The 18,710-nt window shown below is 44.7% G+C and overlaps 1 protein-coding gene across 1 annotated transcript in view; it reads right to left on the bottom strand.

Annotated features, from left to right (window-relative positions):
- Positions 1-8,587: 8,587 nt before the first annotated feature.
- The window catches only part of LOC146208564 (tRNA-uridine aminocarboxypropyltransferase 1), a 34,058-nt gene continuing 23,935 nt past the window's right edge, over positions 8,588-18,710 (bottom strand). The window contains exons 5-6 of the mRNA XM_084587295.1: positions 16,460-16,665; positions 8,588-8,815 (exon numbers count right to left, since the gene is read on the bottom strand). Of these exons, the coding sequence (XP_084443421.1) occupies positions 8,795-8,815; positions 16,460-16,665 (227 nt within the window). The 3' untranslated portion in view covers positions 8,588-8,794. The remainder of the gene's footprint in view (positions 8,816-16,459; positions 16,666-18,710) is intronic.

Below are 18,710 nucleotides of genomic sequence, written 5' to 3'. Positions count from 1 at the left end.
GCTCTCTGAAGCGTTGTCTAGAGCACAGCAGTTAGCGCACTTTTTACACCGGAAGTTGTGATATTTCTTTAAGTAATTTGTCCTTTCATTTCAGATCGATGCAAAGAGTTCATAAGACAGTTCGGAGATAGTTGTATATCAAGATGACATATATCAGGTCAGGCGACAATTGCAGATCACTAGTAAAAGATTTTGGTGGACACTTAAGCTTCGCCTTTGCGTGTTTACGCGATTATGCGCCTGCATACAAAAGGGCAGAGGTATTATCTGCAACTGTGCCAATGTGTATACTACAGTGACAACTGGCGTGTATTGAAGTGTCGTCAAGTGTGTACCAAGGTACCCACAATCCACAAACGTTCTTTGTACAATCACATCAGCACCCTCCATTCGCATTAAGGCTGCGATTTCTTCCATTAGCACCGCTGCGCTCCTTTACTTCCCCTTTCCCCCTTCCCGCAGTGTCGTGGCCGGGTCTATTTACCACTGCCCGACCTCTCCACATTCTCTTTCGTTAAGTGTGTGTGTGTGTGTGTGTGTGTGTGTGTGTGTGTGTGTGCGTGTGTGTGCGTGCGTGCGTGCGTGCGTGCGTGCGTGCGTGCGTGCGTGTGTGTGTGTGTGTGAGTGCGTGTGTGTGTGTGTGTGTGTGTGTGTCATAGTTGTCGGCAAAAATGAAAAAGCATTCCCAAGAACACAGCACAATTAAACCACTATTCGTAATTTCATTGAATGTATGAAGCTTGCATAAAGTGCCGTATTTCAAATTTTCGACGGATATCGATTTTGTCATTACTGACGAAAGCACAGTTGCGAGTACGTTTTTAAAACCAAACTGTCGAATCTCAGTTGAGTTTGCTTTACCAGGAGCCGTCTTATTTGCGCAACGGCCAGAGACCCGCGGCAGACTTGGATGAAGTCCACACGGCCCCGCTAATTTCCATGCATACGAGGTCAGCTGTATAGCAGTTCCGTCTCCTTCGTCTTCCTAAATGCCTTTGACTTGCAAGTGTTTTATTTTTGGTTCTTATTTTGGGCTCGCAATAGCTGGTGCACGAGACAAAGGAAAGCAGATCAAAGCGAAAGCGTATACTTCTGGAATCAAGATTACATTGAAAGTAAGACAGCAATGACAGCCAGTATATGAAATACAGCGCCACAAATCCGAGAGTCAAGGAAACCAGCAAAATAGAGGTCGTGTTGCAATTCTCGGCGGATATTTTCAACTTGTCCAGCTTTCTATTATTCTGCACGGTATACAGGTTCCTAAGCAGGTGAGAAAGATATAGCCTTACCAGCAGCGCCGCGCAGGCTCAAATATTAAGACGAAAGCCTTAATAGGCTCATGAGTGTCCGTCCGCGAGAAGCGTCACACCTTTTCATGAGATTCCGTGGGATACCGCGAAATTGTGACGTCATCACCTGGTGACGTTATCCGTCATGGCCGAATGTGACGTCATCATGACGTCGCATTCAGTCACGTATAATACCCAGAACTGACGTCATCATGACGTCACATCCGATCATGACGCCCCGTCGAGCGTCGGATCCAGGCATCTTTGCTGCGCTTTTTATTGGCGCTTCCTCGAGCGCCGTACCACACAGCACACAGAAGCAGACACAGTAAAGCCGTAGCGGGCTCACGGTAACGAGACGCTCTCGTCTCGCGCCTTTCGTCTCCTCGCTTTTGAAACGAGGAAAAGTTCCCCGCGCCTGCCTCAGCCTCAGTTTTAGCAAGTGCCGCAGCTTTGCCGCTCTGATAACTTTCGTAATGGACTCCAAACATTAGGCAAAGACTGCACACAGAGGAACTTATTGTCATTTCATTTTTGTAAATTATGTCGAGTGAGGGTGAACCATCCAGTGCACTCACCACTTCCCCGACGTCATTCACAGCTGGGTTAATTAAAGGAGGCATTCAGCGGGCTGAAGAGGGAACTGTCAGTAATCAGCAGTTTATAAAGAACACCTTAGTAGCATCCGTTTGGATAATGACATTGCCATGCGAATTCATTCCACGGAAAGATAACAGCGCATCATTTTGAACCCTGTTAGCTAGTTCTAACTTTATACTTCAAAAATTAATGTGACTAAAACTACAGCTATCTTCAACTCTCTAGAACATGAATCAGGGTTTACTATGAGCAGTAACATATTAAACGATGTAAAGGAGTGCATGTTTCGAAAGCAGAAAAAAAAAATGCTGTGGAAGAGGAACAGAAAGACACGGCCTAGCGCATACCCTCAAACGTGATTTGTAAATGATGTACGTCCATCTTCGCCAAGTAATGAACAGAGACCACCACCATGAGAAGGGTAATACGCAAAGAATGACGAGACTCTGGTAGAGTGCACTTGGCAGTCTCTCAAATAATATGCAGCGGGTTATCAATGCCACTAAAAATATATGCAAAGTGCATACTGAGCGCAAGGATGCATACCGTGGCGCTACCTGTAGGTAGCAAAGCGAGGTAACGCGCGTTCGACTGGTACCTAACCCACCCCCTTCCCCTCTAGGCCTCAGGTCATCATCATGAATAAACGTTTATGAATAAATGAATGACTGCTCTTTCATGTTTTTCTGGATAGTTTAGTTGCAAGTCAGTATCGCGCGTACTTATTAGGGCTAAAGCCTTATATATATATATATATATATATAAAGAACACCTATATATATATATATATATATATATATATATATATATATATATATATATATATATATATATATATATATATATATATATATATATATATGTGTGTATATATATATATATATGTGTGTATATATATATATATATATATATATATATATATATATATATATATATATATATATATATATATATATATATATATATATATATATATATATATACATATATATATATATATATATATATATTATAGAGCTGTCAAAGCACAGGGACGACAGCGCGCGCCAGTCAGCGTTTTAAGGCCAAAGCCTTCAACAGCTGATGAGTGGCGTCGGCAGAATGTGTGCGCAGAAAGTGTACGCAGAAACTATGCGCGAGATCTATGAGCGAGATTCCCCGTGATATCAATGATGTACTGGCATAGTTAGTGGTATATAATGATAGTAAGAGAGCGATAGTCTCTCTACTCTCGGTCTAGAGAGTAGAGAGTAATGTAAAACGCATGATGGTGATTCTTGATATTGATTTTCTGCAGGAGTGTCGTGCAACTTTAGACTATGGTACGGGAGAGATTACTATGAATCCTTCACTACTTTCGGCTCTTGTGGATGATTCTACATCTGATTTTGGAGCATTTGCGGTGGAAGAAGACACAATTGTGTCAGCTTTATCTGCAGCATTCATGCAGGTTTTCTCTATTCGTAGCCAGTGCGAATCTTTTGAAGCTCTAGTAGAACCTACGAGACTCACCTGCTTTAAGAAAAGTACCCTTGTGCCTCGTTGCGTCGTTCCCGTGACTAGGGGCTGCACTAAGCTGTGGACAGTTAATCACTCTGAAGAGCCAACTGTGTTGCCTCGGGGCCTAAAACTCGCCCGTTTCGAGGAAGGCGTGTCAGGGTCCGTCGTGGCGTTAAACAGTTCTGTCATTGAGCAGCACGTGCAACCAGCTATGGATACCCAAGTTACGGCTATGATTAATAAGTCTCTTTCTACAACCGAGCGCCGCATTCTAGTGAAACTGCTTTTGAAACACGTGAAAGTGTTCGACTTTGCCAAGGATGACTCAACACCACTGCCTACCAGTCGTATTCATCACACGATCAACACAGGGTGGGTTCACACCTCCAATACTTCAGAAGCCCTATTGAGTTTCAGCAAATGAACGTAAGTTAATCGATGAGCAAATTCAAGGCATGCTAAAGCGCCGCATTATTAGAGTCTTCCTTGGGCAGCTCTAGTTATTCTTGTTAGAAAGAAAGATGGCACATGAAGGTTTTGTGTTGACTACCGCCGCTTAAATATAGTCACGAAGATATCTGCCCGCTTCCACGTATAGATGACGCAATTGACTGTCTGCCCTCAGCTTCATACTTTTATTCTATTGACTTGAGATCCAGTTACTGGAAAATACCATGCACACTGCAGATAAAGAAAAAACGGCACTCGTAACACCAGATTCACTTGACGTTATGCCTTTTGGATTATGTAATGCGCCTGCCACATTCAAGCGGTTCATGGATACAATCCTGCGTGGACTAAGGTGACAAATTTTTTTTGGTATTTGGACGACGTTGTAATTTTTAGCAAAACATTTAGTGAGCACAGCAGCCGTCTAGATGTCGTGCTTGATTGCATGGAACGAGCTGGTCTTGTATTGAATGCAAAGAAATGTCTTTTTGTGGATCGTGAAATAATTGTCTTCGGTCACTTAGTTGATAAAGAAGGTGTTCGACCAGATCCCAAGAAAACTGCAGCTGTCAAAGTTTTACGGTGCCCCAATCGTTAAAAGAGCTGCAGAGCTTTTTCGGGCTATGCTCGTACTTTCGACGCTTTATACTAAAGTTTGCAGACATCGCTTACCCACTCACGTGTCTATTGCATAAAGATGCACCATTAAATTGGACCAGCGAATGTGACTCAGCTTTCCGTCACCTGAAATTTCTTTTGACCTCGAGACCCATCCTCCACCACTTCTGCCCATCAGCACCAATTGAAGTACACATTGACCCAAGTGGTATCGGTATCGTCGCCGTACTTATATAACGCCATGGAAGCGATCAGCATGTGATAGCGCATGCCAGCCGCTCGTTGAGTAAATGCAAAAGAAAGTACACGGTTACGGAGCAAGAATGTCTCGCTGTTGTTTTCGCTCCTTTCTGTACGGGAATACTTTCACCGTCGTGACCGACCACCATTCCCTTCGCTGGCTCGTGAGTCTTCGTGACCCCAGTGGACGGCTCGCTCGATGGACTTTACGCCTACAAGAGTTTAATTTTACTGTAATGCATAAAACAGTCATAAACACTATAAGTGTTTGTGTGAGTGGGCCGGGGAGGAGGAATTTATCATTTATATTCACTTTGGTCTACCATGCATGTAAACACTTGTAAGCCCTATCCCCTCTGCCATGTCCTATAACCCTGAAGGTAAATAGCACGAACGCTCGCAGTAGCAGCTTACCTTTTACCATTAGAATTCTCCTTTTTACACATAATTCACGGGGCTCGATGGTGATCCCTCCTTCAATCAACAGTGTAAAAAAGCGCTTACGATGTTCACCCTCCAATGTTTTTATTAACCTGCAGGCTCATGAACGCCAAGCACCGCAGCAAACCGTGCAAGAATTCGCGCGTAGTCTCAATGAGCGGCCCAATGCAGCTGTGCTTTGCACTGAACTGCATATCATCATCATCATCATCAACCTGACTAAACCCACTGCAGGGCGAAGGCCTCTCCCATAATTCTGCAATTAACCCGGTTCTGTGCTAGCTGCATCCACTTGACCCCTGCGAACTTCTTAACCTCACCCGCCCACCTAACTTTCAGCCGCCCTCTGCTACGCCTTCCTTCCCTTGGAATCCAGTTTGTTTCCCTAAGCGACCATCGGTTATCCTCTCTTCGCACTACATGTCCTGCCCATGCCGATTTCTTAAGCATATAGCACATATAAACTGCAGTAGACGAGCATTCAGCAGCCGTACTCTACACTCAAGATCGACGAAGCTTTGCCCGCCATATAACATGCAAGGAAACAACGGTGTGGCAATTACGCGATCGTCTTCATTGACCCATGAGTGTGATCATAGAGCACAAAGTTCACTTTGTGGGTTCCCCGCACATGCACGTGCAGAACGCTTCCCACACAAGACGACAGCGCAGAGCGGCAGGTCGACCCAGTTCCGTCTTCCATTCGCGACGAGGGGAACTTTGGAACGCACCAACCTCCGACCTGTGTTTCCGCGGCAAAGCAAGATGTGCACGAAGTGCTCGCGCCGCCCAAGTTTGCTTATGTTAAGGAAGATGCGGTTGGGCCCGCGTTGCCTGGAACAATATTATCTTTCGGCTGGCTCCCTTCAGGCACCTTTCTTTGAAGCGGTGCTCATTCAGGCTCTCATTGGGAGCGGCGAAGTGCTCGGAAGTGGAGGCTATGATGGCGTAGCGATGTGGTCATGCGCTTTGCAGCACTAGATCACAATATATTTGATTTGGATCCGAAATGCGCAGCCTCTAGTTGCCTGGGTTCATTGACCCAATATCGATAGTGCGCCAGTATTCACTGGTTGGCTGACTTAACGATTGCAGTACCATACGGCTGGCGACAAAGAAATTGTGGACTACCACGGGGGAGTCTAATACTCACTTCAAGCACCCAGTCCACGCCACACACCTTTTCAGATGCGAAAGCTTCGATCTATAAAGTCAATTCCGACAGGACAAAAAAAAAAAAAAAATCACAGCGTGCGCGTTAACGCATCACCGCCACCGGTGGCGCTGCAATCGGTGGCCTCACTTGCTCTACTTTTGCATGTTATGCTCCGCGAGCCATCTTTGTGTGAAAAGCCCCGTGAAAAAGAGACGAACTACCGGTGATGGAGTATCGAGGGAAACAGCAAAAGCGGATCGAAGTCGCGAGGCCTGGTATCTGCGGCCGAGGTAATCATCACAGTGTGAAGCTTTTGAATGCCACCATATGCAGTCAATATTGTTGAGAAGCGTCGGAAGGCTGAGTCCGCTTGCTAGAACCCCCAACCCGAGCCGACCATTCGTTCTCTTCCTTTTCCACGGTCGTCCCTTTCTCGTCATCGTTTCAATCTGGACGTCACAATATACTATGCATATATGCGTTTTGTGACAGGGATTTTTATTTATCGCTTCAATGAAACCCGCGAAGGCCCTTTCGTAAACACCTTATATGAGGAGAAGGAGAATCGTAGGACACGAGCACGGAAGTAGGTACAAATCATTTGGCATATGCAGCAGTTAATTTATTGCTAATGGTTCGTTGATCCGGTGACAGATTGCAGAAAGCGGACTGGACAACTTCGCAAACTATGTACACTTAATTACTCCGGTCAAAATCAGTTACGTATAAGCCAGAGTGGTTACTGACAGCGTTCAACCTCTCACAACGCCGTGGCTCGCTCGTTCCATATTTCGCCTCTGCGAACGTCCTCAGTTGTCAGTCTCCCCCATCAGTCTCCCCATTTTAGAGCCAGGAAACGTGTTTGAGTACACTTCCCCAGCATCCTGAGAGCCGGCTTAGTAGCCAATAGGAAAAAGATATTCAAGGAGCCAATCGGAACCATTTATTTAAACTCGAACTAGCCAATGCCACGTCAGTCCCAGCTAGAAGGTTTCCTCGTCAGCACTGCATGAGCGCTTTCCACAAATTCGTTCACGGTTTAAAATCAGGAGAGAAAATACAACTGACAAAACCCACACTTAGCCGCCACTTTTACCAGGCGTAGATCACAACAGATACGCAGGGGTGGCACCTGGGCTCCGCTGGCCATAAGCAAAGAGGGGAACAAAAGAACAAACCGTTTTCAAGCGCGCGCCTGTCTGCCGCGGATAGTGCGAAAGCGGCCCGACACGTCATCATCCATCCTCGCACTTCCCCAATACTTTCCTTGCGAACCTTTGATGCTGCTGCTCACAAGGGTCACGGAATGACTCACTAAAAGGCGCAAGACGGGGCACGACGTCCACACGGCGTCCGTAAGACGTCCGCACGACACCCACGAGTCGCATCCCTGTTGGCCCGAAGACGGCACCCATCCCTGCCGATACATCCTTCCTTTTTGACAACCCCCTGCTCGCACGTACTTGCGGAGTGCGGTCCGTCAGCAGCCTCGGGGCGCTCTCCCTCCGCACAGCGACACAGCATCTTAACTGGATCGCTGTTAAACTGATAGCATAAAGTGTGCATGTGAGTTTTTGTTGTTGTCAACCAAGAACAAGTGAAAGAGCCGAAAACTGCCCGGGGGCGCTACCAAACGCTGAGGGATAGACTATGTAGGTCCCGCAAGCAAGTGCAGAGCCTGCCCTTAAGTTCTTGGCTACGACTTTTGCAGTCGAAACAAACTGCGGAAACGAAGAGATGAGCCGCATCATGCAAATTGTTACAGTCGTGTATGTGCAGCACACGTATGTCGCTTTTCTCTCTCACTATTCTTCAAGAAACTGCGCAGAGCAGACGAGAGGCCTTAGTAAAGCTGCTAGGACACTTCTGCAGCCGTGACCAGGAGGCCGGTACGCGTGCAACGCCAGGGACCAGAGCTCATCATCCGTGACCACGTACGTGAATAAGCGACGCGAACAAATGCACGAGTGCCTACAAAGGGTGACATTTTCTACAGTAAGGTCCTCCTGCTGCTTGCGTCATTCTGGGAACTCGCCGGCTAATGTATTGATTTTCCTACCAAACTGATCACAACCTCAGCGGCGTCTAGTAAAAAGCCGGCAAAAGTGCCTCCCGAACGTTGCAACACTTTTTAGTTAATCAATCACATTGTAGCTATCAGCGTCAATGCAGTGTTTTAAAATTTTCTGCTCGCTTTTCACTTACAGAGCTTCTTGCCCCAAAGGTCCTCGCTGTCGGTAAAGAAATGATCAAGGCAGCAGGGACGCTCTAACAAACACATGGGCGTAGATCAAGAGCACAAAGTTCGCTTTATTGCTGCGCAACCTTCCCACAAAACCCATTTCCCTCGCTCACTTATCCAACCCCGCAGTCTCATCAAGAACCGCGGCTCCTTTTCCACTCGGTCAACTCGGTTGAAGGCAAAAGCGCCTTCAATGAACTTCATCTCGCTGCGTGTCTTCACCATCTTCGCCTCACCAGAAATCACAAGTACTCTTCACTTCGACACTCCCAAGTCCTGGAAAGAAATGCAGAAAGGAATAAAAGTTAAAAAAAAAAAAAAGAGAGACTCGTAAACAAGCAGTTGTCAATTTGAAGTTATCTTCGTGACTATAACGTCGGCGCCGTTACAACATCGCGTGTCGCTCTCGTTGATTCTCCCGGCCCTTTGCTACGTTCAAGTAAAAGGTCTTTAATAATAACAGCCGCGAAACAGGAGGCCGTAGTATTCAGGTTTCGAGATGGTGAAAAACATGCAGACAATTGACAAGGCTGAACAGTGCACAACTGATTGAGATAAAGTGAAAATTGCTGTATTGTTTCTGCTTCGTGGGGGAGAAGGGAGGAGGGTGAGGAGGGCACATCAAACAACGCAGCCGACAGCGGCCGCATGAAAAGACGGTATTTTCAGGCAGGAATTACGCAACTATCGTATGACTGAAGACCTTTCGGTATCCTTCCGATATTCTCTTTTACTTCAACATTGATTTATCATGTAATTCTTTTTTTTTTCTTATACTTCTACACTGGTGCCGCTCCAATTCCCTCTTGTGTCGACGAAATAAGATGACAGCAGTCAAGTGCAGCGCCAGAGTCAGCTTCGTGGCGCAGCCAATCATCGCGGCGGCGGCGCCCCCATCACCTCGCCCTCCGTCGTCGTGGCCGGCTCATCTCCGTAAGCGGTGTACACACAGCGGGTTGCTATCTTTTCATTCACCTTCCCACGTTTCCCCGGCAGCGGACAGTTTTCGCGAAAAAGGCTCTTCACAGAGTGCGCCCAGCGGACACTGCTCGCTTCATTGTACGACGCTTTTCAACGTGTCGGAAAATTTCGCGAGCCGTCGTTATCGCTTTTGTCGCTTCAATGTCACCCCTTTATCTTTTTTCTCTCTCTCTCTCTCTCTCTCTCTCGCCATTCTTCCCTTTCCTTTTGTTTTCTCCTTGCGCAAGCGCCCAAATTCCAGAGGCGAAGCAACTCATGCATTCACTCATTACTTAATTCATTATTTACAGTCGTTTCCTCATTCCGAAGAGGTTTCGGTCTTCGGTCGACTGGGTTATTATTTCGTTCCTTTATAACACTAAGAAGAACGCAATAACACTATCAATCAAATCACAGAGGAATGCGCAGACTATGACGAACCCCTATATATGACCTTCGAAGGTTACGAGAAAATACTTGATTCAGTCTAAACCTCGCAAACAGGCAGATGTTGCGACGTACCCTGTGCAGCGGCAAAGCCCAGGCTTTCGCATTTCTCCACTGCAGATTCTGCAGTGCTCTCGGAACTTTTTCATCGCGTGTTTACATGAGATATTCAGACATCTCGGTTGGGAAGCGTTTCGGGTATCAGTGAATAAATAGATTAATAATCTGCGATTCGCCAATGACACTGCCTTGCTAAGTAACTCGGAGGATAACCATGATCGATCACTTAGAATGGAAAGCAGAAAGACGGATCTAAACATTAGTATTAGTATCAATTAAACCCCTTTTTAATTACTTTGCATGCAGTACAGGCATGCAAAAAACCAATGTTCACGTCTCCGAATGGAACAGCAGTTTGCAGGAGGCATCGGAGCGATTGGGGTGCTAAAGGAATACACACGCACACAGGGCTAGTAGCGAGGAGCTAGTAGCAGCCAAGAGAGCAGCTTGGGCAAGTAGGTTAATCGTTTGTGGCAAAACAGAACGGAATAACGGGACAAAAGACGAGCACTGCTTATAACATCTGCACCGCCCTCAAATTACATGCGTAACAACCGTATCATTCAAGCAATCTAAAATGATAAGCGAAGACTCGTAATCAAAGACACGAATAACGTTTTTAACATTTCCAATTCCTTCCCTGTTAACGCAACAAACAGCGCGCTGATAGAGCTGTCGCACAGCCTCGCTATCGAAGCTGCCTCGTTAATTTCGCGCGCCAACTGCTCTTTGTGATTAACAATTGCTATGCATTTGCTGCGCTCACGTACACAAGTTTTTGAGGGACGATCTCTGCAATAAAGCCGCAGGTTTCTGGACACTTGCTTGAAGTTTGTTTTGTGTCCTAGAAGTCTTTCATTGACGCATCTGGCGGTCTGTCATATGCATTATTTCTCACGTGCTCCAGGCAGCGAATAAAGGAGGCCTTCGGAAGATTCTACAGGGTGCTTGATCGTGCATCCCAATTTCTTTCTTACAGTGTTGGCATTCATTCGTCTGAAAAGCTTTTTAGTTTGTTAAGGTCATGTTTCTTGTTTCTTTTCCCGTTATTCCGCGCTGTTTTATTGTGATTCATTGTAAAACTCTCGCATCATACTCTTAAAGGATGAGCTTAAATATCCCCAATAATGTGGCACCTTACATTGATAGGGCGTGATAGGGGAATAATGTAGCAGGCAAAAGAAGCTTCCGCCTTTGCTATCGCAATTCAACTAGGGTTAACGAGAGTTAAACCACAACTAATTTATTTCGACACAGGAGAGAAATAACGAAGACAATAAGAACGGGCTGAAGCGAACTTAGATGTGCTCATATCACGAATGACACCTTACCAGGATCCGAGAAGAGAAAAGTATATAACTGGTATATCTTACCTGTACTGACTTATGGGGCAAAAATGCGGTTGCCAACAAAAAGGGTTGAACTCAAATTGAGAAGGACGCAGCGAGCTATGATGGAAAGGAAAACTATTCCCGTAACTTACGAAACGGTAAGAAAGCAGAGTGGATTAGAGAGCAAGCCAGAGTTTATGACATTCTATAGTCGAAATCAGTCAGAGGAAATGGGCATGTGATGGGAGGGCAAGATGACCAATAATCGTCAAGGGTAACAAATTTTGTTCCAAGGGATGGCGTGCGTATATAGAAGGGAGCGGCAGGATGTTACGTGGGCGGACGATATAAGGAAACTTCCCGAAATAAATCAGCCTCAGCTGAAACAGCACAGGCTTAACTGGAGAAATATTGAGGGTGCCCAATTGTCCTGCTGTGCTAGTAGTTACGTTGGAGATTATTAATAATAATAATAATAATTAACATCCACTTTAGAAAAATATTTACTACCGAATCAGCGCCTTTTAATTTCCCTGAACCTCTCGAACTATTAGTTCTTCATCCATCATCGGTCGTCATTACTGCAGCTGGTGTTGCCAGTGCTATAGATGCGATTGCCACTAAATTGCAGCCCTGGTCCAGACTGTATACCAACACTAAACTTCTAAAACTTACAACACATGTGGCAGGTACCATACAAACTCGCATATTTCAGCGGTCTTTAGATACCGGATGCATTCCAGATGACTGGAAAACAGCAAACGTTGGTCCGTTTTTTTTTTTTTGTTTTGTTTTCTTTTTTTATCCGGTGACAGCACGTCTCCGAAAAATTGTCGCCCCATATCACTAACCTCGATTTGCTGCAAACTACTTGAACATATTCTTTACTCGCACATAATAACCCATCTAAACGACAACAACCTGCTTATTGACAACCAGCATGTCTGTAAGCAAAACAAGTCTGGTCAAATACAATTATTCGAGCTCGCAACAGACCTTCATAAATCGGTATACGAATCAATATATACAACCGCCATATTTATAAATTTCTCAAAAGCTTTTGACCGGGTTCCCCATAAAATATTAATGAATAAAGTTAATGACCTTCCGCTGCATCGCGACATCACCCGATGGATCGAAGAATTCTTAAGCAATCCTCCCAAAGGGGTATTCGTCTAACAGTTCGCGCGTCGTATTCGGGGTTCCACGGGGATAAGTTTTAGAGTTTCTGCTATTTTTAGTTTTCATTAATTACATAGCATCTATTATATCATCTAACGTACGACTCTTCGCTGATGACTGCGTAATTTATACAAAGATAGTTGATCCATTTCACGCAGTTATCCTACAGACTAACTTAAAGCATCTAAATGAGTGGTGTCAGATATGGCAGAGGGAAATTAATATGAAGAAAAAACAAGCTGACGACCTTTTCCGAGCGCATTAATAGGCCTTCTAATGCATAACCGAGTTTAGTTGAATGAGCAGATTGCTTCAAGTACCTTGGTGCTTTTGTTGCTGTTGTTGTTGTTGTTTTTCAGTGCTGATTTAAGCTTGAGCGCCCATACAGATCACGTCACACAATAAAGCATTTAAAAAATGGGACTCGTTAAACGCCGTTTATACCTTGGCAACTCCGAGACAAAACTTCACGCGTACACTACTCTCATGAGGTCAGCTTTAGAGTACGCCTCAATAACATAGAATCCCAGCAGCGTTTCATTAATTAACCGTCTTAAGTCCATTAAAAATAAAGCTGCCAGGTTCAGCAATTCGTCCTACTCACCATATCAAAGTTGCTAGAACAATCTCTCAATATTCCCGACCTTATCACTTTTGACGCAAGTTCTCTCGTTTATCATTATTTCGTCCTTTCTATTACGATGACTCCACATTTGCAGCTGATCGCATCGCTCCTGCCCCTCATATTTCATCCCAGACTGATCATCCCTGCAAAGTGCAGCCAATATTCGCACGAAAGCTAAAATATCAAACCTCACCCATACCGTTATCTACAGAAAACTGAAGCTCATTACCTACCGTTATCTATAGAAAACTGAAACTTATTACCGAGTGACATAGCTACTGAAACTACTTTATCACAATTTCAAATAAAACTTTCAGGGCACCTTGGTTGTCAACCTTCACCGTAATATGTTTTGACTATTTGCCTTCTTAAGCATTATGAGCTGTGCCCTAGGTATATTCATTAGTGAATGTAGTGCTGTGTATTTCGATCTGTATGTATAATTCTTTAGTGCATTTGTTAACTAATACGTGTCAAGATTATGTATTGTGCTGTTTTTATGCCACCCCTCCAATATGTAATGCTCACTCGAGCCTTTAGGGTATTAAGTAAAAAAAAAACAAATAAAAATAACCATAAAGTGAATAAAAAAACGTGTAGCCTTCAATAAAGGGTGAGGGATTTGTGCTGACGGCTTAGAGGTCAGTCAAGCATCTACCGGTAGCAACAGCCTGGTGGCTATGGCAGCGCTGAACCCAAAAAGGTGGGATCGAACCTCGGTAGAAACGATCTGACCTCAACAGAGACGAACATAAAAAAAAAAAAGCCTACGTAGCGTGCGATGCTAGCGCCCGTTAAAGAAACGCAGGCGGTCGAAGTTAAACCGGAGCTCTCCACCACGCATAGCCGTCTCTCACAGCCTAACTGCACGTTGAAAACATTCCTAATATACAAACCATACAAATGCACGAATGTATATACACATCCTTACAGTAATTACTCAGATCGTTCACTAACCTTACTTTGTTTTCTCGTTGTCCGCGCTTCTTCGGTAGTCCCCCTCCAGAGCCTAGACATCACACGCTCAGCGAAGTTGATCAAGCGAGTGGGGGAGCTTTACAGCTAAAGGGATACCGAGGACACACTGAAGTTGAGCATAATCGATGAGTTAAGGCATTCCAATCATAAAGGCATCCCTGTCACCGAAATCTGAACTTCCACCAACTAGAACGCACAAAAAAAAAAAAAAAAACTATACGAAGGCGCCGATGCTAGTCCCGGATTTCACAAGTAAAATACGTGCGCCGATATCGATTCTGGACTGTGGATCCCAAAGTCAGCAACGCTATACAACAACATCAGCTTAAAACGATGGCGAACCGTCATTTTAGACGATGACGTAACGACTTTTAATCGAGTGGCGGCGAGATAGTTAACTCGAATCTTCTCGCTGATGAATGCGCCTTTCGCAGAGGGAACAATGTCACCGCCTGTCACAAAGAGCCAGATAACCAACTAGCCTGAGTCGGTTTCGTACGTCAAATCCTATAAACCAAACTAGATGAGCAGCTTTTTTCTTTTTTTTTTCCCCGGAACAGTTACCGAATGAAGCCGTCCTCAGTGCGTCTTTAAAATACCGCAACGCAACAAAACGGAGTGGTACAATATAGGAAAGAATCAATGTGCTCAGGAATCACAAGTCCCGAAATTGTGTGTTTTTTTTTTTTTTTTTTTTTTTTTTTTTTAGTATTCAACGCACGCAAACCAGCGCTAGTTTTTCTCCTAACTACGGTATTTACCTGGACCTCGTCTCTTTTTCGTTTTTTTTTTTTTTTTCTGACGGAGCATGTTCAGAAAGGCTTTTCTTATCTCGTTTCCCACAAAAAAAAAAAAAAATGCATAGCACGTGACCATGGTGCGAAGTGAACAGCGTGTAGAAGTGAAAACGTGCAGTGGATCGAAGAAGGCAGCCAGGAAAAAATAAAAAAAGACGCTACGCTGGCTATACACGCATGGCTTAAGTTCGCGTTTGGTGATATCGACGACAGCAACTTTACAGCAAGCACTTACTCGGTGGCGTGGGTGGACAGAGACGAGTTTTTCTCTGGAAAGACGTAGTAAGCCTCACTTACGCATTCTGCAGTTCTTTTACTGGCTGTCGACGCACTCAGAAAAGCAGAGTCCCTTCAAAAGAACACTCGCACTGGCAAATGGTCTTCCGAGAAAAATTCAACATTCTCAGCGGTAGCCTCTCATCCCCAAGGTTGCACTCGCAATGCCCCCATTACCTGTTATAGTTGCCTCCGCCAACAGATATTACTATTCCGTCTGCTCTGTACTTTCTCGCCCTTGCCAACGCCCCACACCACGCTCCTCCTCCTCCTTCCTTTTTCACAGTTCTGTCCAAACTCTGCAGCTTGCCAGTCCGCTCTGTAGTTCGCTGAAAGCATTAGCCCAGTGCGGCGCCTCCTCAAAGCACTTCTGATCAAACGTTTCACTGCTGTAAACTGATCAGTCTGAAGTAAGGCAAGAGCGGCTGACAAATTTGTGGGCCTTCGCCAGTTATCATGGCGTATGAAAACTACTGAATAAGTATTTATTTATTTATTTATTTATTTATTTATTTATTTATTTATTTATTTATTTATTTATTTATTTATTTATTTATTTATTTATTTATTTATTTATTTATTTATTTATTTATTTATTTATTTATTTATTTATTTATTTATTTATTTATTTATTTATTTATTTATTTATTTATTTATTTATTTATTTATTTATTTATTTATTTATTTATTTATTTATTTATTTATTTATTTATTTATTTATTTATTTATTTATTTATTTATTTATTTATTTATTTATTTATTTATTTATTTATTTATTTATTTATTTATTTATTTATAAAATGCCTAAGTGTTTTTAGAATTGTGCTGGCGGCGCAGTTACAGAACGATTTGAACGTGCGGGTGAGTCTTTAGGGTTATTTAATCAATAACTGCAGAAAATAATTATAAAAAAAAATCAATAAGGGAGGTTAAGTCTGTGAAATAATGAGTGAAGGTGAGATATAGACATAGAATGAGAGAGCGAGTGAGCTAGTGAGTGCACGAGTTAATACTTGAGTGGGACAGTCTGCGAGTAAGTAGGATGAGCTAGTGAGTGAGCGAGCGACCTGGTGAATGAGCGAATGAATAACTGGGTGAGACAGCGAGTGGATGAGTGAGTGAATGAACAAGTCGGCAAGTTAGTCAGCAAGTCAGATAGTGACAGTTAGCGAGCGGGGAAGTGAGTGAACGACCGAGCTATTTAATGAGCGAGTCTCGAGACCAAGCGAGTGTTACTGCGTTGGGACGGCAGGAGACGACGCACCCCTCTGTAGCGAGACCTGATCTTGGCGTGGAAGAAGCGGAAGAAGAACAGCAGGTCGTCCACGTGTCCCGCGCAGCCTTGCAGCTCGAGCAGCCTGGTGACGGCCATGTGGACGGCCTCGGCGGTGGCCAGCCAGCTCGACGGCTTGCCCCGCTGGGGACGCCAGAAGGCGGAACGGCCGCCCTCCAGCACGGCGCACGGCAGCCCTGCGAAGTGATTCGGGTTTTCTCCTGAGGGCTACACATCTTCAGCAAGTATGGAACTTCCTAGGAAGCATGAGATAATATTAGCATGTCAAACCATGGCCCAAAGCCAAGAACGTGGTGCATGACCGTCAGAAGCGACTGGGCCACCGAGAGTGGCAGGCAACCAGGGTACCGTCGAGCTGATTACTTGCAAACACCGGCAGATACTCCACTGCGCAACGGAAGGCGACACAGGTGATAGCGGCTCCTTCTAAGAAGTGTTCGACATCGACACAGACGCAACAGATGTAATTACGGCTTTCCTGTGCTGTGTGGTTACGCATAACACCGGCGCGGAGGCACTAAAAGGCACAGTAACTTGACCCTGCATGCCTTCCCAAAGTCATTGAGAAGGTTTCAACTGATTGCGTTGACTAATTCGCTTGTTGTTTTCGCTTCTCTATCCACCGGCCATTCTGGCGTCAAATCATCGATGCAGCTGTTTTGAGGATAATTTTTGTGCTGTATTGTGTGTCGTGGCAGGATGGTGCAGGATGATGTAAGATGGTGCAAGATGTTGCAAGATGGTGCAGAATGGACCGAATGGGTCAGTGCTTCCACCCCCTGACGCGATATATATATATATATATATATATATATATATATATATATATATATATATATATATATATATATATATATATATATATATATATATATATATATATATGTATATATATATGTCCCCCAACCCTCCCACGCAAAACTCTACCAGAGTACAAGGGGGCACCAGAAACGATAAAATCGACGAGGACCGACCTGACTATAGTGGAGGTCAGAGCCGTTGCTATGGATTTAAGATACTGAGAAGCCTAGGTGAGGACTCCATGGAAGCCCTCGGTACTGGGCGAGAGAAAATCGTCAAAGCATAATCAAACTCAGTGTTGACAATCCTGACGTACCGACAGTCAAAGTCAGAATCTTAAGAATGAGGCCGCAAAACAATTGCAAAAAGTCTATCCTCATCGGAAATATATGCACGGATAAGAGGGCCACCAGCAAGAACAAATGACTAAAAAAAAGAAAAGAAAACGATACGGTAAGTACAAGGTTTCGTGCTCTCTGGAATGCGCTACGCGCTCTCATATTTTAAACTAACGCAAAAGGAAAGAAACAAAAGAAGCAACGTAGATGCTCTAATGCGCAGGGGACTCAAAACGGCTCTCAGACTACCACCGACACCCCCCCCCCCCCCCCTTCAACGGCGAGGCTGGTGGAATTGGGTGTAATAAACATGGCGAAGGACCCCCATTAAGGTGCAGCTGACAGGGTAGACAGAACCACTCTCCTGCAGGCAGAAAATTCTAGAAAGCTCCAGCGTTAAATGCAGGCATAATTGGCCTCAATTTGCAGATGTCGATGAGGATATGAGGGGACGCATCCTCATACCCCCTCGAACAAGAAACTCGCACCCCTCGCAGAACAGTGGCAGAAGAAAAGCCTGCGCGAAGAATCTACACAACATATTTAGACAAACCGGTGCTTGTCTACGGCACCGAATACAGGCCGAAAAAGGAGTGTGTCGCGAAACTAGCTAACCACAAAAAGTAGTCCCTGCGACCATATATCGGCAAAAATTTAAACAGCATACAATTTTGTTCGCTACTGTATGCCATTCCTTTTTATTTTTTTAAGTCCACGTTCTATACATGGGCTGGAGCAGCGATGTTGCTATCCACCCCACGCTAGAACCCTGCGGAGGCCCCTGTCAACGACCAGCACATCGTGACTGAAAGTGATACCGCATATAGACTTTCGGGGAAGCGCATGATATTTCTTTGAGCGCCTCCGCAACCTCTCGGAAGATTCGTCGTCCTGTAGCAGTTCCTCAATACCGGCGGTATGCATACTCGAACACGCCCACTGTCTGGACATCTGTGCCTTCCCTGAAGACTCAAGAAAAACAAGTCAGCAGAGAGATGCGTTTCGCACCAGCATGCCAAAAGCACAATGTGTCGCATACACACGCTGAGAGCACGTTATGCATCCCCCCCCCCCCTCTTTTC

Source organism: Amblyomma maculatum, chromosome 1, assembly GCF_055883805.1.
Source record: "Amblyomma maculatum isolate TAMU_Amacu chromosome 1, ASM5588380v1, whole genome shotgun sequence".
NCBI classification, from domain to species: domain Eukaryota; kingdom Metazoa; phylum Arthropoda; class Arachnida; order Ixodida; family Ixodidae; genus Amblyomma; species Amblyomma maculatum.
The sequence above is the reverse complement of the archived record's forward strand: the minus strand, read 5'-3'. Positions and strand labels throughout refer to the sequence as shown.